Source organism: Ptychodera flava, chromosome 14 (assembly GCF_041260155.1).
Source record: "Ptychodera flava strain L36383 chromosome 14, AS_Pfla_20210202, whole genome shotgun sequence".
Classification (NCBI taxonomy): Eukaryota; Metazoa; Hemichordata; class Enteropneusta; family Ptychoderidae; genus Ptychodera; species Ptychodera flava.
In genome coordinates, this window is record NC_091941.1 from 31123771 (window position 1) to 31148704 (window position 24934).

General features: G+C 39.8%; 1 protein-coding gene across 1 annotated transcript; it reads left to right on the plus strand.

The window, feature by feature from the left end:
• Window positions 1-7498: 7498 nt before the first annotated feature.
• LOC139150148 (H2.0-like homeobox protein) lies at window positions 7499-17480 on the plus strand. The gene is made up of 4 exons (XM_070722331.1): window positions 7499-8077; window positions 8639-8830; window positions 14392-14597; window positions 16511-17480. The coding sequence occupies exons 1-4, from the start codon at window positions 7678-7680 to the stop codon at window positions 16712-16714; spliced, it is 1002 nt and encodes a 333-aa protein (XP_070578432.1). The 5' UTR covers window positions 7499-7677; the 3' UTR covers window positions 16715-17480.
• Window positions 17481-24934: the final 7454 nt, after the last annotated feature.

Below are 24934 nucleotides of genomic sequence, written 5' to 3' on the forward strand. Positions count from 1 at the left end.
ATTTTATCCAGAACGAGAAAATAAGGAAGCGAATAACAAATAACACGAAGATCATGCTGCATGTATTGTGCATAAAAATGTCTTGTCGGATTCCAGCTGCAATAATTGTAGCCTCGGTCGGCCGTGGGGCCTTGGGCTTTTGTCGTGCGGCTCGTGCCTTGCCCCAGCCAGAAGCCCAAGCCCCACGGCCAACCAAGGCTACAAATATTGCAGCTAGTCGGATTCTGCTCTCACTTGTAGAGTCTGCTTCGTGATCACCTGGCCCCCTACAATGTGGAATTTTGTGATGTGGCGGAAGGGCGCCCCCAATCATGTTCGCTTGTTCCTTACTTTGCCCTCAAATAACAGAGTGAAAAGTTCTTTTAAAACCGTTTTCCTTAAAGGCCTGCTCTGGCACCAGATTGTCCCATCAGAAAATTTACTTACTAGGTTACAATTGCAATGGAAAACAAAAGACTGTGACACCTCCATAATCCTCTTACAGACTAGAACAGACTTGATCCCGTGGATCGAGTCCCCTGCCTTAAATATAACGGTTTACCGCAACACAGTAAAATGTATATGTAGTTATCTGTACGGTCAGTATCAACTGTCTACACTGTCTGAATCCAAGTTTGCTCATTACTCAACAGTAAGTGACGATTATACATGTAAGTGACATGTAGCGTCTTTAATTCGTACAAGTTTTATTAGAGTGCATATATTTATATAGATACAGTGTAGATAGCACGGAGCAAAAGCGATTAGCATGATACAAGTTCAATCTGGACAACTCATCCGTTCATGTATTTTGGGTTTTGAACATTTTACTTCTTGGTGAGCCATTAATGTTAAAGTTTGAATAACAGAGAAAAATAATGTAAAATAATGTTTTTAACAGTATATTTGCGTGACTTGTTGGTAGGCTTACCCATACTGCGATATGTTTTTATTTTTTCCCCTCTGGTAATCGATGATTCAGCAAAAACTACATGTTGAGCGAAACCCAAAATACATGAGGGGTGTTACACGTATTTCTAAGTTTAACATGGCTGCAGTAACTATGACAACTGCATCAGCGGGAACAGACTGATTTGTCGACTGACAGAAAAGAGACAAAATGCAAACAAAAAAACGGACGTTGAAAACAGAACGAATTCTAAGTACGTCTTTTCAAGCTCGATTATCATTAGCACGATTGGAACTAATTTGGGATAATTGGATGATGAAGTAATGCCGATTTAATCTACAAATGTAATCTCATCTGCTTTTCTTTTTACATTACACACTTGTTTCTATGAGTAATTTACAATATTGCAATATTCAGCTATACGGCACCTAACCCTTTTGAGAAATTTAAAAAATATGAAAATCCAATTATCATAAATTAGTTCCAATCGTATTTATTCAGTTAATTTTTGATCTATTATGTCCATCATTTTGGTCGTCTTCATGAAATACAGTCACCTATTCTACTCCCAAAATTCCTTGTCGAAATGGCTAGCGTTCAACACATCAACAAAGTATGCGTGTGTTTGACGTCCAATGTCATTGATGACAACTGGATGTAAGTAAGGACTAGAATTTATTTGTAAACGATAAAGTTGCATGTCCTTAAATATGCAAGGTTGATACTTTGTATTTGAACATTTCTTGGAGGGAAGAAGGAGAAAATATTATCGTTACATTAAAAATAAATAAATAAATAAAAAAATAAATAAATACATTATAAAACTAATAAAACATTGTCAAAAGTCACTGTACAGCTATTGTCCCTTAAGCTTAATTATTGCGAATTCAGATATATCACCCTCGCGACTAGACGGATTGCACACTTTCTGAATATTTTCTCTTTACTTGTTATCTTGTGTGCACCAGCACCGAGAACATTAATTGAAGCGGAGACACACTAAATGTCGACAATGAAGTATATTACAGAAAGGGTATGCTGGATGTATTGTAACTATTAGACGAGCTAAAACGAACACTGGTCGACGCTATTTGCATTCGGCTATAGTGTATTTAATTATGAACAGTAATCCTCTCTGCCATGATTGGACGTTTGGGGTCGCTATATCCCTGTCACTGTGGTACCATGGATAATAATTTGCCCTTGGTGCCTTCATAAAGCTTGCACAAAGTAAACATGACGATCGAGGCTCGAAACGAGGAAGCATTTCGTTTTTTTCATCCTGTCAACAAATCTGTACCGAGGAATGCGAATATCTTCCCTGAACCGAGTATCATTGCGCACAACTGCCGGAAAAAAACAGGTTACTGTTGATAAAGCCTGTTGTCGAGATGACAACTTGTGAATCCTTCTCAAGTTCTCTTATTTGAAGGGCTTAGTTTTAAGACTGGTCAACTTTTCAAAGGGCCAGGAATAAAATAAATATTCTTTTGTAGAACAAGAAAGTGATGAGCCACTTTTTAAAAGTTGTTTTCAAAGAACTATTCAATTTTCCAAATAAGCCGATGAGACGATGCACGAGACAATTGCAACCACACGGAATTTCATTTCCACTAAAAATATTCACAAAAGCAATTAAACAACAAGAACATGATCACTGATAACGCACCTTGAAAAATTAGTCTCAGAATGTGCATACCCCTGGTGTCACTTTGGTTTGACAGATAATGTCAAAAAAGGTGTAACTTTGAGGAACAAATCTTTAATGTGTATTACCTAGCCTAGCGGCAGTTGACGAGATAGAGAGGGGAGAGAGAGGGGAGGGAGGGAGGAAAGGAGATAAAAACCGATCGCCGTGATACACAAGATTTACTTTGCTTGACGGTTAAAACGTCGATATGTAATCGTTATAAGCTTCAGAGAAGATTATGAGTTCACGGTTTCTGAAGGGTGAAAAACCAGAGATAATGGATTGCCTCGATAGTGATCTAGCTTTTTGATGCCATGCTTGCATCAATGTAAAGTAGAGAGATGAAATTACCTATAAATCAGATTTTGATAACATACACTCAGTCTCGCGAATGATTCATCGCACAGAGACGAAAGTGGTCATGTCAATCATAAAAGACAAAAGATAAAAATGACAAATGTCTGAAAGACGTGGCGCATTTCAAACCAATCCTTCAGCTTCTACCCGTACACTTGACATACACAACGCCTCCGACATGCTCCAGAATGACAGGACGGTCCGATATTGCATTACGCCCCCAACGTCCTTGAAATGCACTACTGATAAGACTGTATCATTTTCTACTTAACAAATGACATATAGACACATAAATGTGATATATTGCATCATTTGGCGGCACTTCGGCTGCAGGAACTCGTTCTTTGATTACCCAAGGTAACCTTTGTACAAAGAGAGAAAGTGTACAGTGGTGTTTTAACACAATACAAAGTGGCAGCCATCATAGACTGAAGAGGAGAAGAGTCTGCCGCCATTTTGTTAAGGGTTAGGATCAAGATACGGCTGCACACCTACACAGTCCTGGCTTTACACGAGTGTCAATCCAATAAACGGATTATTAGTGAGGTTTTCGTTAATCTCCGAGCCAAGTTTGTCAAAGACAGCTTTAAGATGAACGTTAAAGAAAGAATACCGCCTTGAAAACTGACGGGAAAAGCTCAATTTACAGTTTCCAAAGTTTTTTTTAGGGCTGTTAAGAAAAAGAACGTACAAAACGAGAACTATTCATGTTGACAAAAACTACAAGAAAATTGTACGTTTATTTTTCCCTGTGTTATATGTATGCCTGGTCTTTTATGTGTAACATGGAACCAATTAAGGAGAATTTGATCTTTTACTTCAAATTTATCAAAAGAGTTAAGTGCCCTATAGCTAAAAGTTGCAGTTCTACACAATACCCATAAAAGCAAGTCCATTAAAAAAAAGTAGATGAGCTTAAATTTGTTGATTAAACCAACATTACTACAATATCCTATTCTCCCTAATCGGTTCTAACCGTGTTGCTTATTGGACAACTATAATTTATAGGTATCAATTACAATTGTAATAGGTTTCAATTATAATTATGGATCTCTTGTAATTGTTTCCACACCACGATTCTCACGGAACCCAATTATACGTTTCATCACATGCAACAATATCAAAAAGAATTCCAGTTGTGTGAACTAAGTTTGAAAGAGCTCTCTCTCTCTCTCTCTCTCTCTCTCTCTCTCTCTCTCTCTCTCTCTCTCTCTCTCTCTCTCTCTCTCTCTCTCTATCATTGGTCGAAAAATAAAAGCGTTTATTGTCCTGATCCAGCAACGCACTATTCAGACACAGTGTATCAAAACAAAAAGTTTGGTACCAAAATTTAATCCATATTTAAGTTTAAATAAATATTTCGTCGAGGGCTTTTCTTTCTCTTCCACATGGAAGACTCACTTACATTGCCATTGAGTAAATGGTTTCAAGTTTACTGAAGTTTTCAGGGACCATCTGAAAAAAACATGATCGCAGAACAGTTGTTTCCTAAAGAGAAAAGTAGAAATATTTTCTTTGATTTCGCGAAAGCACTGAATAGGAATCCGATAGGAATCCAACGAAAGATTTCAAGTTTGTATGTCTATTCACCTTTCCGAACGGATTTAGCAGTATGACAGACAATCACATAGAAGAAGGAGAACTGCTGATCCTGTTCAAGAAAGGGCCCGTGTTTACGGCGAGGAGGTTCAATCTTAATCGTAGAGTTTCTGTAATATCTGTCAGATAAAACATTGTATTTCGAAAGAGTGAGTGTAAAGCTATTTTCTGCATGAGAACACAAAAGGTCTACTGTGAAGTACGCACATATTGTAGATGACGTCACTGACACACAATTGTTTTCCAATGATGACTCGCGGCGATAGTGACTGGCAGAGTCTCTATTCTTGAAATAAAAATTCTATCGCGACTCTTTTTTGTTTTGTTCCTAAGTTTTGCGCGATGTAGACCTTAACCAGGAAACTTCTAGCCCAATTTCCATAAAGTATTAATAAACGAAAACAGCGGACGCATCAAATCATGCCGTGTTGGATTATTTCATTCGCACTGAATCTATCAAGTTGAACAGGTTGGAGAGAACAAAATGGACTTTGGGTCCCCATAGCATCAACGCCGATGATTAGATACCCCTGCGAGTCGACGGCGAGACGAATGAAAGATGTTATCAAGACCCTGTAAAGTATACAGTAATAAATGAACGCGGATGGAAAAGGACGGGCAAGGCAAGGACCTGCAGACGGAAAACAAATAAGCACACTTCACTTGCTGGTGCCACTAATCTCCTAAAACATGTCCGAAAAAAATCTCAGGACACGCACTACAGCTTCCCTGAAATTGTTTTCATCAAAATATATAAACAATGCCAGTTGATATCTTAAATACACCAAGTGACAGTTTCCATGACGACTAAGTGGAGGCAAAATGATCGCATCAATTCGATTGGTCGCGCTGCTGGACATCGACGATGCGACGTGATGCCACTAATTGGTGAAGGCGGAACGTGATCTTGACTCTTCCTGATTTAGTTTCTGTACCTTGAACTACGATGTTCCATCTAAGCACGTCAACAATTTGGAACCTAATTGCCACCGTATTTCTAACCCCATCTGAACGGTATGGATGACTTGGAGGGAGGGGCTAATCTGACAATTTCGTAATTAGATAGAACCAAAGCAAAATCTGGTTTAAATTAAAAACGCGCCTTTACGTTTTATCGTCTGCATCATCTGTCACATATATAATTTCATAAGACATCGAAGAGAAGAAGAGAGACGGTTTCTACCGGATGGGTATCACAAAAGGAAAAGAAATACACGGAATGTGTTGATCAACGTGGCGTCGTCGCGGGTCAGAAGTACTGATGTGTGTCCGTGTTGCTAAGATCCAGCTGCCCCTCTGCAAGGCCCATACACTGGTCAGTCAGCAAATTTGACTGGCACCGCGTTGTTTGGACAAAATGGCATCTTTTCTAATTCCACGTTCCGCGGAGCGAGACTATCAAAACACATTAGTACATCCCTTAGAAAAACTTTGAAACATTACCGGCACCAGATCTACCCGCATGATTGTGGCCCAGGGGAATCATGGGTAAGCTGGCCAGTCGACTAGCTTCGAGGCCCTTGCGTCGGTTACGAAATGTGTCCTATCAGACTACATTGCAAAACAAAACTAATTTGTTCCATGTTGAAAGTTAGCCGAAAGAAAGACTGCTGTATACATTTGTTTTACAAGTGCGGGAAACTTTTCCAACTTGTAAACCATACATACATGTGCCTTCGTGTAAAAGCTAGTATGATGAATATCTTCTTTCGCTTCTCCTTTCCAGAATGTAAGTTTTTGAGATTGTACCCGAAATCCGAGAATCAACGGCTGGAATGCCAACACCGAAATAATTTGTAAACTCTTAATACATGCAAATTAGATGGGTAGACAAACGTACAGGTTGAGTGTTCCTTGTCCAAGACAGAAACAAAAACAAGACTTGAAGTAATTTAAAGCAATTGAAGTATTAGAGGCCCAGTAGCTGTAACTTTTGATTATTTTTCTCTATTTTTTCATATACTTAATTGAAAAGTCTTGTTCCATCTCACATCCACTATTTAGCTTGTCCGCACAGCCTCTACACGTGTAAAATGCACTGTTATTGTTAATATACGTGTAAATGCACTGATACTGGTTACATTTGAATTCTAGTCCGGACCAGAATTCATTTGTTCACAAAAACATTGCAGTTTACATATGTACTGGCTGAGTTGACAAGCTAAACACTGTGTATCTCAACATGTCTTGGGAAGTAGAACAAGAAACTGTAGTTAATATTAAAAACAAAAACTGTGAAAAAAATCATCAAATATTACTGCCACTTGCTTCGAAAATACTGGCTCTTTAATGTGTATGTCAGCTTATTACGTATCCTTTATGAGGGCAGAACAGTTCTAATTTGGACATAATTATCATTCCCCTGCAAACAGGAGACACTTAATTGGATTAATTAGCAAGGAAAATAAACGTGCAGATTTCTTTTATCTTTTAAGCCTATTAATAAGAAAATATTCTGTAATACTAGTAGTTCAAACCGTCTTGAAAAATGCCGCATGGTCAGTTGTAAAGAAATTCGACAATAATAGGGGGTGACAGCTGCCTACTTTTTCAAAACACGTGACGTTTTACTGGACACGGCAATTTATCGCTGCGGGCTTGATCTTGATCCGTTGTAAGTCTTTTTGACAAACCCTGTAAAAATGTCACCATGTTCTTTCTCATGGAGCGTTATTAACCCGTGCAGACTCCATGCTAGATGGTCTGGTCTCTGACAAGGCAAGGTCTATCCCCCACATCATGGCTTGTTATCGTATCTGAGTGGTTAAGTGGCTTGGAGAATTGTTTTAAGAGCACATTCTCGCCAGTTCCCCTATAGCGATGATCGTCTCATCATATCGAATATAAAAAGAGCAATAATCAGAACCAATTACACAATAAACATGCGGCAGTGACTAACACCAATAATAATAGAGTTGGCCAATCAGAGGCCAGGCTATTGTTACTCAGTTCCTCCCACACCGTTCCCCTGGCTGTTTTACCCCTTCATCAGTTGACATACGAACTTTCTTGTCCAAAACTCTAGGAGAACTTCTAACCAACCATTCCCACTCCAATTTACTTGGAACTACGGTTGGGGTTCTCGTTTTCGCAAACGAAATATTAGTTAGCGCACCAAAATCCTTGAGTGGAACTCTACACCATGCTGAGCAGTACTCAAGCCGGACATTTCCCGGCGTTTTGTTCCCCGGCCTATGTGACACATCACCACGCAGCGGCAGCCGTGCTGCCCGGAGATGTAGAAATCCAACTAAAGCCGGGAAGATCCTTCGGAGTGGCGGACATCTTGCAGGGCCGAGAGCAAGACAGGTTGATTAGAGGACAACAGCGTCAGCAACCGGCGCTGGCCACCCACTACGACCAAGGTACGACGAGCAACGGTGGGGGCAACGACGCTGGTTCGAACATGGTAGCTCTCGGGCAGAGCCAACAGGCGGTTGCAAGTCACATTAAATCAAGTCAACTTCGCTTCGGAATAGACACAATTCTTTCCGATGAAGTCACACCGAAGAAGGTGATGAAATCAGCCAACGGGGAGTTGGGTAAGTTTTGGATGACAAGACGATTTCTTTCATGACGCGTTTCTGTGCCTTCTTTCTTCAGTCTCTTACTGCTGCCAGAGCATCAAACCTAGTTTTAGACACAGTGCAATCCCACGTCCTATATTTTAAGTAAAGTTGTCGCTGTGAAAGTAACAGGACGGAAGTTATGACTCAAATATTCAACTCTGTTATTACTTGCAACTTTCGATGGTCGTAAATTCATATGAATATATCGAATACCGTTTTATGAATGGATGTGCACGTCCGTTAAAATGGTTAGCGCATTCCTGGCCGTGTGTGTGTGCATGTACGGTCGTGTGTTTGTCCTTATGTATTTGTATTGAGAACTATTAACTCTAAATTTCCAGGCTATATCAAATAATTGTGTTGAAAGATTTATAGCCGTCATGAAATGGTAATTAGGCCTACACGTCATGTCTATTAAACGCTTAGCATCTTCCAAATCGTGTTTTCAATGAAGGAATTTACAGTTCAAGTGAAAACGCGAAACCGTTCTCAAAGTTAGATGACAAAATGCGTTTAAATTCCTGTTACATACAGCCGAGATGAACGAACAACCGAAACGCAGCGGCATGGTGTGTGTGTCCCAGCAGCCCAGCCTAGTCTACCCGGCCATCGTGACAGGACAAGCGGCAGTGTTGTACTCAAACCCGACGTACAGTCATCACCCGACCGAATCGTCGCATCACTACCACCATCCGATCTACAACGAACATTGTCACAGTTATCAAGGTAAATGTCAAACAAGCGTAAGATTATGTCTCGACATTTAGAACCCTTGATCAGATGGATAATGGATGCTGATCGTTATTGTAGGGAGGAGGATACAGTGAGGGTTTTCTTTGCGATGTGGGTAGCACGTGACCTGATCTGCACAGCCTGCAAATACCACACTACTCCCTTCAATAATACACCCGACCGTCGAGAAAACCAAAAGGGTATATAGTTCACTGGCATACGTTTCGAGGTGCCTGTAAAACGTATACGCTTCGCATGATTTATGGAATAAAGTGTAGTTAACTGCGGAAACCCTTCATTTATATTTGAAAAGCGAAATTACTACCTAGTTGTTGCTGCAACTGTTTCAGAACTCGGTACGGTTACGAGCATCTCTCACAACCGTGTAACAGTTCCCCTTTTTACAGTTTTACTAACAAATTGCCAAATAGCGTACTTGGGGCGAAGCGGGGGCAAGGGAAATTAAGGGAAGGTCTCATGGATGAGCGGGAAAGTTTTGACATATTAGCTGAGATTAATTTCAGAGTGAAATTTATATTTAAAATTGATATGACTACACATCTGTTGGTTTGTCTGAAGCACTTCTCCAATGACTGTCTACTATGACGTTGATTGGTCTCTTCATCACAAGCTTTGCGCAGGGAGAGGGAGTTACACTAGCCGTTTCAACGACACTAATTTGCGAGCAAACCCAGCCCGAGTGTCCAGAAAGTCCCCTTCCTAAAATTCAAAAGAATCGGAATTTTCGTTATTGTCATTGTTTTTCTCTTATTTCACTTCAGCGTGTCTTCCCGCAAACTAGAACGCAAAGTGGTGGACGCACCTGCGCCAGTTTGTCGTGGGAATAGGTTGATTTAGCCTCGATTTAGTTACAGAAAGTTTGCCCCATTTGTTAGCTTTTGCCACAGATTTGTTAGCTTTGCTCCAAACAGAGTCAGCAAACTGTGCAAGACCAAACAGAAACTGTTGGCTTGGTTGTCTCTAACGAGCATGTTCAATGCTGCCGACATCACTCGTCGTGCTGCCAACAGAGACCTCGCTTTCGTTGACTTGCTTCCCCTTGTATAACAGCCGTCTGTTGATTCTTCGTCGTCAGAAACCCAGCGTAAGCACGTTCAGTTCAACTTCTGCTCGGCAAGCGATGAATATCCAAACTGGATTTGTCAGGTTTGTGACATGAGTGTTAAACGAGATAAGAATAGTGTAATTTTTTATCGAGTTTCCCTGATGACAATTAATATAATAAACACCGGGACATGGTTCATTATTGAACCCCATCGAAAGGAAACCATCTCCTCAGAAATTCTAGATGACACAACATCAAGGACCACTCCAGCCTCATAGTTTACAGCGCAGGAAACGAATGGCGAGGCGATAAAAATATCGTTTCCGCGTTTCTCTGTCAAATCAGTTCCTACTTCCAAGGCTTATAATAGTAGGTTTATTGTCTTATTGGGTAAACTGCACTCGTATCATCTGAATGCAAGGCTTTCCTGATAAAAACATATCTGAACTTATGAACATTAAAAAATCCGGTTTCCATCGATGGGTTGTCGCACAAAAAAATTGCACACGAATAAAACTTCTTTCAGTTATGGTGTTACTGGGGCTGTTGTCCCTTTCAAGAAAAAATACATAATACCACGAACACAGAGAGGGAATATTAGAAAGAGTGCATTATTTACTTCGTGTCCGATAAATCCGTTTACAAAAACACGCGAAGATAACCGAAGCTCCCATTCATTTTTCTTACTTACTTGCGCTTCAGCCAACTGAGAACCCTCTGCCAAGAAACCCGTAAATTTGCCCACTTTTTACGACCAATGCCCGCTTCTCCAGGGCAATTTACGACATGCGCAGTTTCAATTTTCCTTTATGAGATTACTCAGTGGAGGCTAAAATGACACATCTTTGCTATAAAAAGTAGAAATCACCATTCTTTGGATTCTTTCCCATTAAAAATAATGTCCTGATTAATCGTTTGTTGATTCCTTCAGGAACTGTTGGTTTTTTCAAGCGCGTTCGGTCCACCAACCTATGCCCTGCAACGTTTTTCAAAAGAAACAAAAACGCAATTTATCTTTTTCTTCAAACTGTTCAGATCAGAACTCTGTCTACAGGAGAAGTTTCCTTACGAAACTCTCAACACAGCCCTTACCCCCTGTGAATATCAGAGAGAGGATGCAACTCGATGGATGTGTGCCAATAATTTGAATTTGATATTAAAGGGATAAAAACTACATTTTGATAACTTTCATAACTTTTGTTGACTGAAACCACCACATTGTCTTATTATTCTCTTCCCTAAACATATGTTGAAATAGAAATTGTTTTCCTCATCGACACAATGCCTTGGGTAATGTTATCGTTCACAAGCGGATTCTGGTCAGGATTGAAATTCATTTTTAATAACAACATTGAACATCACACACATACATTGAATTTGAATTTCACAAAAGACAACACCAATAGTGGGGAAATGTATCAAAAAGTTGAGGGTGACACCTAAAGTTGGTTAATGACATATCAAGCGTGGTTTTTATCCTTTTGAAAAACTATTTCACTCGATAGAAGAACAGCCAATCCTTATTCTGTAGACTTGGTGCCTCGCTAGAGGTCGTACAAACATCTCCTGTCAACACAGTGGTCACAATTCCAGTTTTCTCAGTGTTCACCGTGGCGATGCGATGTGTCTATCAACGAATTACAATCGTTGCCGTTTCCTGCCGGCCTCTGGTTGCGTGTCCTGCGGTCAACGAGACTCGATGATGAGAACACTTGGTCTCAAGTAGTGAAAAACCGTTTGTCGTAAACACACCCATGTAATAATACGAAAGTTGTTGTGTTTTTTTTCCCTTTCCAGCCAACCCCCTCAGTCTTCATAAGTGGTCCCGGCGCTGTTATCTTGGGCGGGGTTCCTGTTCTGTTTAAAGTGCTAGTAAATGATGTCCCACCATAAGTCTCGCTACATCTCTTGGGTTTTTTTCTTTTAATTGCAAGTTCAATGTCCAATCACCACTATTTTGGCAAACGCGTTCACAAGCATTTGTTACGATATTTAGGTTCCTAATTTTGGTCTAATTTTCAAAAGTTATGGCGGCAACGTTACGTATTGTTCCATTATCCATTAAAGTTAAGTCGTTACTTACCCCCCTTTGACGGTGTTTGCATGTCACGTCCGTCGTTCCCAATTTTTTTTACTTTTTTTGTTTTTTCTATAAATAAAATACAATGAGTAATATAGTCAGATACTTATAAGATTTTCATAGTCTTCGAAAGAAAAGACAAAGCGTTCGAAGGAAAAGAAGTACTGCCAGTCACGGTGATATTTTTCCCGTATGAACTTCAAGCTTTTTGCAAAATAATTGTCCAAAGAAGATGACCAACTTTGAAAAGTGAATAAAAGTGTAATTCTCTTCGACAATTGAGCTAAAACATATTTATTTTACAACAAACCTGCTATACATTTTTTGTCACCAACCAACTTTGGCCCACTTTTCGCCGCACATTAAGAAACTTAATGCGTATTAAGAAAAAAGGTCTGCATGTACAAACGGTCGACAACACCAAATGTATGTGTCTTGTACAAATTTGTTGTCAGCTTTAATATTGTCAAAATTGACAGTATCAAAAACATGTGGTAACCAACCTTTGGTATACCTATACGTATTCTCAGGTAGCTGACAAAGATACACCATTAACTGTCATGCAGGTGATACGCTCACAATTTAGCGCGCAAAATTTCACCAGAGAGAATGAAATCTGCATTTAAAACTAGAATGGCTAAGCCAATATCCACACCAATGAATCATGCCACCAGGACTGGTATAGTACACACCTATTCTTCAACTGCTAATTGAAAACGATCAAGAATTTTTCTGACTGAAATAGAAAACCCATGACGATCCATATTTAAAGTTGTTGTACTTTACGAGATAATATGAAATATACCTACTAATATGGAAATATAGAAAAGGCGAAGTTACAGATAACGGGAGCACTTGTCCTTGGTTGAAGTGTTTTGAAAGCGAAAATATTGGCTTAAGGAAATTTTGTTGACAAGTTTCTGTATTTTGATTGGATTCTGTGCTGTGGTCCAAGCTTACCTGATCAACGTAACATCTTCGACAAAAGTTTTCACAGCCTCACTGAATGTTTTGGTCATTGCTGGCGGAAGACAGCCGCTGTCTTCTTCAAGATGGCGCATTATCAGTGCAAAGTTCGTAGCCAAATTCTTCCACCGTCCCTTTTCAGGCTGGCCCTTTGCACTGCATCTGTACAGTCGCCGTTCGCGAACTCTGAACTAAAGTTATCCATCACAAAGGCTTCTCCTGTATCGGATGATTATTGAGAAGCGACACGTTTTTGTGATTATTCAAAGACGCAATATAGCCGTCAAATTAATTACAAAGTAGCGGAAGCACCTAGAGATATATAGCCTGAAAGGAAGACGGGGAATTTCTGGGAATCCAAGAAGTGCCGGTCGGTAGAAAACGCTATCATGACTGCGAGCATGTCTCTCTCTGCCCGCTAATTTACTCAGAGATATATAGCCTGCAAGAAAGACGAGGAATTTCTGCGAATCCAATAAGTGCCGGTCTGTAGAAAAATGCTATGACTGCGAGCAGGTCTCGCTCTCCGCTGATTTCAGGAACGCAATGTTTCCATGTACCTTATAGCTTCTATGTTTATCTGTCTGTCCGTTCCCTCTGACATTATCGAATGTACAACCGGTACCAGTTAAAATTCAGAACGCGGGTTATATTTCTACAACATAAGTTCAACATTTCATCACTTTTTCCGTTATTTTGACATCTTCAACATCGCCGTTGTTTTCTCATTTACAATCATGTTGAATCAGACAATATCAGATGAAGGAACACTTTCTACCACGATTGAATGTACGTACTTTGAAATACAGATTTAGTAAGTGACACGATGGACAGTCTATCTGTTCGACCTTTTGAAAATGGTTCCATCTCATCTTGATATGATTCTTTTGTTTTCAAAACGGTGAAAACCAGTCAGCGCTGCGAAGCAGTGTACTTAGCTCTCTCTCTCTCTCTCTCTCTCCTCTCTCTCTCTCTCTCTAAATTGTAGACGGATCAATGGATACATTTTATTTATTTTACAAGTTTCATGGTACTGTTATGATTTGCGTTTGAAGGGATGCTTTTCACATAAAAGAAATCGAAATCGCAGTTTTGAACATGTTGAAGAAACGTCAGTATTGTCGAACAAGAAACATAATAACATTATTATTTGTTGAAATTCATCGGGATGTTTACTTAATTTTCAAAGCTCCAAGAGTTTGTCTTTCTTCTTTTCCTTCCGCAAAGTTGAAGAATAATCGATGGGTGACATTGTAAATATGAATTTCAAACGAATGGTGGAACTTTTGGAATATTTTCTAATGAGAGTTAAATCAAAGACAGATCCTAAACGTCGTAGATGCTGAAAAATGAAAATTACCGCATTGTAGAAGATGATGGTGATAGCCAGACACATTGTCAAATTTAAATTCATCTTCAAATTATTCCCTTCATCTTTGTCAGGTCCCTACACGATGTTAACCCACCACGAAACATGGAGGCCGATCCATTCGCAACAAACACACCCGAAACGGAAGAGGAGCTGGTCAAGGGCGGTTTTTACCAACTTGCAACGCAAGGGCCTTGAGAAGCGGTTCGAAATCCAAAAATACGTTACGAAACCAGACAGGCGACAGCTAGCGGCGGCGCTTGGTCTGACCGACGCACAGGTGAGAACCAACAACCGTCATGATTAATTTCTTTTACTTTATTATTTCCAGACTTTATTTATTTGCAAGCTTCCAAAATTAATTTCCAAACTATTGACGTCATCTCACGTTGTTGAACTTATCAAATGATGTGTGCCTGCTATGTATAACAATTAACACGATTGGAACTAATTTGGGATAATGGGATTTTCATATTTTTCAAATTTCCCAAAAATGTTAGATGCCCTATACCTGAATGTTGCGATATTACAAATTATTCATAAAACAAGTGTGTAACTTAAAAAGAAAAGCAGATGAGCTTACATTTGCAGATCAAATAGACATTACTTCATCATCCAATTATCCCAAATTAGTTCCAATCGTGTTAATTGTTAAAGTAATATGCTGCTTAATTGTACAAATATATCGAGGCGCACTCTAGAATATGGCCGCCTATATACAGTTTCATGATCATAAAAGTTCTACTCGATATAACACAAAATGTTTGTACAAAGCAACCATTCTACATTCACTGACCGACGGTGCAATAAAGTTTATGGTATTAGACACCTATCATGCAATGTAGGGACAGTAGTTCTGATGGGGCATGTTAAAATGACAGTTATAATATTTTCACAGTGCTTTCACGTGCCTCCTGTGTAGATCAGTGTTGAGTAGACATATCAACACTGACAAAGCCTGCATGGATTGATACATGTTTAGATCCAACAAGAATAAAATTGGATGATATCTAGACTTCCTCTGAGTCCGTTGCATATAAATATCAAAATAGAATAAATTGAAGGAACAAACTTCAGCAGACTATCGCGTTAGTGGTAGGTGTAGATCGTGGGGTGAATGCGTTGGTCCACAGCTAGGCCATCCAGTAACTGCTGTCGAGAAAAGCCAAGTGACTGGAGCCAGTCTAGATTATATCCTGAGAAAGAAATATGCCCAAAGACACAGATACTATGCCTTTAAATCAGTGATTCGGTTCGCGGCAGCGTTCACTGACTACCGCAGACAGTAGCATGACTGTCCTGGCAGTATATATATACGTCATCGGTGTTCGCTCACAGCATGGTTTACATCATCACTAATCAAATGGAAATTAAAAGTTAACGAAAACAAATCACCCGTGCTCGTTTTCATCTCGTAGAAAATGGTGAGGAAAAACAGTTTCTTCACCCGCCATTAAATCCAAACCTGTGTGATTTATTTTGAAAAAATGACACTGAGAAGGTATGAGTGAAATCGGCAGACCGTAGTATCAAATTTTTCTGAGCGGCGTAAAATATTATATTTTGACGTCATTTTACAAAGTTTTACACAATTTTAAAGCCCGTTAAATGTCACTTTTTTAATGTATTGTCCGTTACATGAGTTTTGTTTTGTTTTGTGAATTTTAAAAGTTTCTTTTACTACTTCTAAAATCATGCTAACATGCCTCTTCAGCTGTTCAACGCGGCCTGTGTGTTTGTTATATCCAACATTACCGCTGACGAGTAAATTTAAGTCCGGACTAGAATTTATTTTATCGACATTAACATCACAGATTGTGGGCAAAGCGCTGTGTTGGCAGGGCCTTTTATTCCAACTATGAATGCAGTAAACTTACTTCTGAGTCGAGTACAAAACGAATGAAAATGTAATGACAAAGAAATATGATTGTAACACGTTTGGAACTAATTTGGGATAATTGGATCTTAATATTTTTCAAATTCTCAAAAGTGTAAGGTGCCATATAGCTTAATGTTGCAATATTACAAATTACTCAAAAAAAACACGTATGTAGCGTAAAAAGAAAAGCAGATGAGCTTACATTTGCAGATCAAACCGACATTACTTCAGCATCCAATTATCCCAAATTAGTTCCAATCGTGTTTTGTCCTTTTCACAAGATGTTATGCGAATTTTTACTCGCCACTTTTCAGGTGAAAGTATGGTTTCAAAATCGTCGCATGAAGTGGAGGCATTCCAAAGAGGTTCAACCGAAGAAGGGTGGCGAAGCCGACGATGACAACGACGACAAAGCCAGCGATTGTCAGGAACAGAAAGAGAACGTTGAAATGACGGACTCAGAGGACGACGCGAAATCTTGCGAAAGCACAGAACCAGAGCATATATGTGTTGAGTAGTGTCTTAATTTGAAAGAGAAATCCTATATTCCACTGCATGAGTGGACTGCGTGGCTGGGGATTATTTTAATGATGAGAATTTATATCTATATATGTATGAATTGGTATCCTATTTTTGTATCTTATTTTCCCCGTTTATTGTGATCATTACGTCATCGGATAGTATATGAATTTCAAACTCGTGCAATACTTAATTTTCGTCTTTCTTTGAAGCTATCTGTTCTGCTATTGGTAGATATTTTGTCATTCTGTAGGACATTGTATATATTTACCGACACATATACTGGGAGTCTTATGTCTAAATGAGGAATCCAACTGTTTTATCGTTGGCCATCATGATTCAAAATGATGTCGACTCTTGCAAGTCTTTCAAGTTTTTTGAAAGCTACTGTTCCGTTTGAACAAATGTTTGCTCTTGATTTATATTTGAGACCGGGACATTGGTCCGGTTGAGTTGGCACAATTGTTCCAGCTTGAAAATATAGAATATGGTTCGGTAATTTTTGTCATTTTCTCTTCTTGCGATAATCAGCACCACATGTTTTGCTGGGATATGCTGATATTAAGGAGGAAAAATCTCATTTTCGCGGCGATTATTAATTGCCTGCAAACGGGACGTGTGTCCAACTCAATTAGTCGCAACTAAAATGATGGCACCCATACAAGGAAAATGAGCCTCGGCTTTTTTTTTTAAATATTGCTCCATCAGTGTATGTCTGATGATGATGGTATAGTTTGCTAATAAACAGCTCCTGTGTTCACATGATGAATGGGTCACGTCGTCTCTTTCCATCTCGTCTATACATCACTTTCTCGACCGGGTCACACTACACAGGCAGCCAGGTCGCCGCTCAAAATAAACCCAAACGGAATCTACCCGCGAAAAGTGTACAGAGTCGCCAGTCACCGTTATCGTCATAGCTCCGAGCAATAGATTAGTATTACTGTTTTCCTAAGTACTTTCAACGACTTTCCAAGTGACTTTCTGATAAAATTTGGCGATAGCCGCATGCACGAGAGCCTGGGGGAATCCAATGACCTGAAAGAGCACCACACTCCGGACAATTAGTATCTGTTAAAGCGGGCTAATGTTGTTTCCTTTGGTGGCTTTTACAAATATACTTCACCGTTGCCCTGGGGAGGTAATAGCCCCGTTAGAGAAATGTTATTTTTTCTCGCAGCCTGTACTACACGTACACGCTTATAAAGAGATAGTTTACACAAGCTGAAACCGTGATATTATGACTCGGAGTTGTGTTTGTCCGAGGTTGACAGTTGAAACTGTCTCGAGTTCTGCCTTACACACTATCCATATTGTGTTGGGATTGGAATTGAAAAGATCTGTCTTCGGTTTCATTTTATGAGTAAAGACACTGGTCATGCGTTCTGACTTGCTTTTCTCATTCCAAGGGCTACCTTAAGGAAAAGAACAATGTTTAATATGTCGCCAGTGCGAAGACCACACCGTTGTTTCTCCTATTATTCTTTGTCGCCTTCTGGAGTTAAGTACAAAAGATTTGATTGGCATGTTGTTCCCAAATTCTGGAACCGCAACCTCGCTTGCCCACAAAGCCAGCGTATACGAGCCTTTTTGCATCAGGCGTATCTTCTGATGCCCGGAGTCTGATCCGTGGAGAGTTACGGTGTCGTACTTGGAAATGATCCTAAGTGTGTGAAAGTTTAGTGATTACACACTGAAAACAAAACTATGGGTAAAGGACAGCACTTGAGTCTGTGTGGCGTTCTTTGCTCACATTACTATTCATCTGTGTAAAACCGTCAACTCAAGACAAGTGCTGTTGCATCGGCACCTTCTAACCCCATTTCCAACAGATGGACTTATAAAGCGTTTATTAAAAGATGTTACAACCATCATAAGATACCGCTACGACATGTTCATCGATCGATAAACATTCTCGTCCATGAAGGAAAAATCGCATCAAAGCCAATGTGTCTGGCCATTAAACTGTCGAGATTCCTTTTCTTCGGGGAAAATGACAACTGCAGATGATGGAGGTGTAGTGGCAAAGGCTACGAAAACAGCAATAACTTTTAGTCGTGCCAAAAGTAGACAACCAGTAGTTCAGGATAGGAAAATTAGGGAATGGGAGAATGACGAATTTGATAGCTAGCAAAGGCTAACAAAACACCGATGAGGTTTACAAGCAATTACGGGCAGCACAGACACAGAGACATGGACAGTTTATTTAGGTTTGTTCGACAAAGGTATATGGTCTACGTGGGCCTATATATTAAAATGCCACACTGCCATTAGGAAATAGTTATGACATTTTTGTCGCTCTAGGTCTGCGTATAAAGCAATTGGATCTCCATGATGTGACGCGCCATAAGGCATAACTTTCAACAGGAGATGCCCGCCATCCTTTGACGGATTATCATGCCAAGAGAAAAAAAAATAGAGAAGTCTTCACAAAGAAGATGTCAAACCATGGGAGAAGAAAAATATTTATCACGCCCTTAATGTATTTTTGTGTTTATCTAAAAGTCCTGGTTGTCGAGTGTTTACTGTGGAGGGATTTCGCTGAATGTCCTTCACCAGCCGTGCTTTCTCAAGACCCGCAGTGAGGTTTTTTCGACGGCGGCAGGCGGCGGGTGGCTTTTGTCGAGCAGCCAAGTTTTCCAAACTGCAGAGATTTTCGCATATAGCGTGCAAGCGCATTTCCCTCTACGGTACTCCCACTTCGGTCTTGTCTGTTCTCAGATGAATAAAACCGTCTCCAAATAACGCGACATGGCAGAGACAGCGGCCTCTTACAGCAAGACGAACATGCAATGTTGTTTTGACGGGCAACTAATGTACCTCCCGTACTGAGAGAAAAAGAGTGTTCGTCCCACCCTTCTGCAGTAAAAATTTAATGCTTTAAAAGTAACATCTATAAGTAAAAAGTTGGAAATTGGCCAGAACATCACCGTGGTCTAAAGTAATCGCCGTAAACCCAAGGGTTGATATTTAATTGCCGACTCTACGGTCAAAATCCGATACTATTGTCTGTGTATACCTAACGAGGGGGCTGGTGCGCCTACACGGCCAAATTGCTACCCCAATCCATCAATCAGTTTTGCCATACACACCGCATACCAACCCGATACGGCTGCATGCTTACTTCGATGAGCAAGATACTTGACGCCAATCAAAACTTTGCCCGGTCACAATCGATGTTATGGAGAAAATAACCAGTTCGATCAAGGCCAGTGAAAGAACCACGGAACAACAAGACCAAGGGGGTACAAACATACCACAGCAGCTTTCGAAACATCGAGCGACTGCACCACAACCTCCTCAAACAAGCGTTCGCTTTTTTTTCCTTTGGCCATCACCTTGGTGATTGTTGTTTAGTCTACGTTATTCCCCTCGCACCATATTTGCTTTCAGCGACGTTAATACCATCGTATTTACAGCGATTAACGAAAAAAGTCCTCGGTCCAATATCTATCATCGTTGAAAAAGTATTCCGTGGGAAACAGCGAAACATGTAAACTACTGTTAAATATGTATCTGCTATCACTCCTTGTATAGGTTTGTCCCGGATTGGCTATTGCAACCAAAACTGCAATCAATAGAAAACATGTTCAGAGACCTTTTTGTTCGTGAAACCGCAAATAGTTGTCATCTTAACATACAAGTTGGACGGAATTCGTCATTTGTTTCGGACGGAAGTACGGGCTTGCGGGATTGTGCATTGGGTGTCGCATGGCATACGTCGGACAGTGGGTGGCAATTGGTATCAATGGCCCATACGAGTCCAATCAATCGATTGTGTCAGATATTGGAGACACACGTCTACATGATGTCTAGACAATAACACAATATCATTTTGCCCGCTCGTCGAAATTTTCATCGGGTCCTCGTTCCCATCTGTCCACTGAGTTGAAGGATAAAACCTGCTAGGTATAGACACTGTCAATGGAAGATGTTAATAGCTATTTTGCCCTTTTCCTGATGTTAACTTTACAAGATGTTATGTATGTATGTATGTATGTATGTATGTATGTATGTATGTATGTATGTATGTATGTATGTATGTATGTATGTATGTATGTATGTATGTATGTATGTATGTATGTATGTATGTATGTATGTATGTATGTATGTATGTATGTATGTATGTATGTATGTATGTATGTATGTATGTATGTATGTATGTATGTATGTATGTATGTGTAAACGTGTTTGTGTGTTGTGATGATATCAGTGTGGTGTGTACACGCAAAGTTGGGGTCAGCGGGGCTAATCATGAGGGATGTCTCAATGCCTGTTGGACGGACACTATTTTTGTCTCAGACTTTCTCTTCGTCATGGTCACACATAGTCATACTATTATTATGGATAATAGTCATACTACTATTATAGTATCTCGGTAATTTTGGAACAGTGAAATATATCCGCGCTTGATATGAGAGAGAGAGAGAGAGAGAGAGAGAGAGAGAGAGAGAGAGAGAGAGAGGGAGAGCTGCCTGGTATTCATGATTCACGGTGACAGCGATCTATATAAAAATACTAATCCACGTCTGAAAACTGTGGACACAGTGGTTACTTGAAACTCGGGAAAATCGCTTTTTTGAAACAGTCCAACGAGAATTGCAAGACAGGGGAACACATAACTTTCTGGCTGATTCGCACAAGTAAGAAACAGAGCACGACCCCCGCCTGTTTTGATATTCCTTTACACGTCTGGTTCGTTGACTTCCTCTCATCTCGCAAGCTAAGGCTTTGTGTGCCGTGTCTTGAGAGCCAGTAACCCGTCCTTTCCTTTGGTCAAAAGCTGCTTGTAAGTTTGTGTTCCGGGTGACTGCATTCTCTATGGGTTATGTATACACACACGCAAATAGGAATAAGATGAGAAAGCCATGCATGTCAGACGGTAAAGCAGCTCAGTAGCCAGGGCCATGGTTGCCTCCACTCGTAGTTTTGTAGGTCTAGACCAGCCATAATGGCTTCCAAAAGGCTATGAACATCGCGAGATTGACGGCAAGTTTCTTAAAAAATAATAACGCCTTGTAAATTCCGTAACGATAGCTTTTAAAGGCTTTTACTACAGTCATTTCTTCAGTCACACAAATCAACACAACTTCAAACGATACAAGAGAACGCAATAAACACCCAGGGAGACAAGTGTTTTGAAGAGTTTATTTGGAAGTATAGGGTATAAAGTATTCTAATAGAGACGGCGCGCTGTAGGTTCGTGTTTCAGGCACAGTTATTAAAGGGAAACGTAAGCTTCTCTAAAACAGGAGATCGTTAGAATCGCTGATGAGGATTTGAAGGGAGAAGGCGGATTACTACCGAAGTTATAGTGTCAATGTAACACTCAATTGTACCTGGAGGAAGCATGTCGTTCATTTGATCCATGGTTGCACAAAAGACATTCCTTTCTTGTTTTGAAGAAAGTTTTGTGGAGATTGAAATGAATATCTCACAGCACCAGGTAAATTTTTATCGAGTCTATCGCTTGGCAGTATATTATCCCCATATCCCCACAGTAAGCTCCTCAAAGATATGTGCTGAGTATTTTAAGTCTGGAGTGTTGCTACTAGACAAATTGTCCAAATATCGCGGTAACAGTCTGATTTCCTTTATTTTGTATCTTTTTTTGAAAATATACGACCTGTCTTTTTGAAAACCAGAGTTTTGAAAAACACGCGTTTCCGTATTGACGGTTTTCGCTGTCTGTTCATGGTTTCGGAAAAATCAAGTTCCTGGTTTAGTACCCAGCGCTGTGAACTCTTTTCACTTGTTGCCTCCAACCGTGTTTACTACATCGCGGTAGGCAAGGCCAAGGCGTTATTTTTTAGGCAATTTCAGGTAACTCGAAGAATGGCCCTTAAAAATGGCCAACGCTTAGCCCTTTTCGCATTCCTACTTCGCCTGCGAAGTGTCACAAGCTGGACATGGACTAATCAACCGCAGCCAGGCTATGCATCAGCAGAACCACCAAATGACGTCATCGGCCCTGACGCTGCCATCATTCGAGATCGACTGATTCCGTCCCGGTGTCATCCGAGGCTTGCCGAGGTCACAGCTCTGCAGTAATTCTGCATAGAGGGGAGGCTCATAAATTGTGGGCAGAGGTCTACAGGTGTAATCCCATGTGTAAATGTTATTACAACGCTGTTGTACTTGAAATAACTTACTCGCACAAATGTAAACATTTGCCTTGGAAGTCGACTTTTATTGCGCCCATAATGCCAGAATAAAGAGAGTTAATGGGGACTGTAACCTAAATATTTATTAATGGGTAGCAGAATATATCACGTCAGCACAAACAGCCTAGGCCAATATCAAATTATTACCAGCGCAAGAGACAGCGTACGCGCACATCAAAACATTCTCGTGGCGTTTTGTGTCACGTTCTGATGTTTTATCGTGTCAGATTTGCCCCAACACAAGACGTTAAATACACCATTCATAAAATTTCCACTCGGAGAAGAAACAGCCTATGAGAGGATGAGCCAATGAGGCAATACATCGAACCTTAAGGAGACAACAATTTGTGACAGAAGAGGGTGCAAAAAGTACGGGCCAGACACGAGTTGTGGTACATACGCCATAAAGTGTACCCCTTAATGAATACTTGTAGTCAAATGATGAATTGGATGATAGTAATTAAAATAAACATGTATTGTTTCTGCGTACCCACTTCAAAATTTCTTCTTAAAATAACATAAAAACACATTATCAAATATGAAATGGGCATTTCATTACCCCTCTCCGGGGACGGGGTATTTCTTTCGAGGATGTCTTTCGTTGAGTTTCAACTCTGCAAATCAAATCGTATAAACGGTGACATTTCGATAGGATAGAGCTGAGACACAGTGCAGCGAGCCACATATATCACTCTTAAATGGACGATTGTAAACGCATTGAGGGTAAACATCAAAGCGATACGATGACGCCAGCACGTTTGATGGCGATGGTGAGTTGTTTTCAGACCAGCCAAAGGAGAACGTTACTTTGGAAATAGAACAAAAACTCTTATGGACGAGAACGATATGGTAATCCTGACATATTACAACAACATAATTCAGCGAGCCACAAAGATTCTGCAACCAGCCTTACAAACTCGTAGACCATAGGAAATAAATTAACTATTATTTCTCAAAGGTTAGGTCATAACAGCTAGTCCACAGAATTCGTTCAACTATAGATGCATCGCGTTATTCAGAATGAGAAATACATGATGACGCACACAACGACATTCTTTCCGGAGAAGAACCTTCTTTTTGGACTGTCTTTGGGTCAAAAATGCCATTTTATATCAAGTATACCACAAACACACCGCACATGTCTCTTTCCATGCACTTTTATTAAACCGATTTCAGTGACTTAGAAGATTAGTTTCGATCAATGATGGCAAACAGGAACAACACTTTGAGTTCAAATGCGGAAAATGCTCAATTACCATATTTAATCTAAACAGAGTCGTGTAAATGGACAATTTTAGAACTGCTAATTTTTTACAAACTTCCCTGACAAGCGTTTTGCAGAAGTTCAAACGAAAATGTTCGCAGTAAATTTCAATACCGACGTTTCAGTCAATTTATGCGAAAACAGAGTACAAGTTAGAGTTAATAATTCATAGTTGAACGAATTCTATGGACTACTTCGTATTTCTTCATGAACTTTCACATATATTCTCGAAAACATTGGTCTTGGTGTCTTTCTATCAATTTAGAGTTACCTATACCAAGCGACCTAGCCGCCTATTTGTCCATATTTGTCCACTTTACAGCAATACGTCATGATACTTAGGAAGACATTTCCTTAAAATGAACGCAGTTTTCGCTATGTTATTGGGACAACAACTGTAAGTGTTCTTTATTTATTTATTTATTTATTTATTTATTTATTTATTTATTTATTTATTTATTTGCTTGTTTATTCACACATTGACAGACCAGGAGAAGCCGCTTGTTGGGAAAAAGGACAGGGATTATAAAAAATCACTTTATCCAGAAAAAATCATAGGAAATGAAATAAACTTAAAAGTAAGTAAAAAATAATTGACACAGACAACGATAAAGACAAGACCTGTTTTAAAAGTTGAATTTGGATCATTAAAACATCTAAGTCACAAAACTTATCGTTTCAATAGTAAACAAGTCTTGATGTACGCTCATCAGGCTAATTTAGTGACATGAACTCTACAACGAAGAACTTTTTATAGAAGTCCATTGTCTGGTAGAGTGTATGGGGCACAA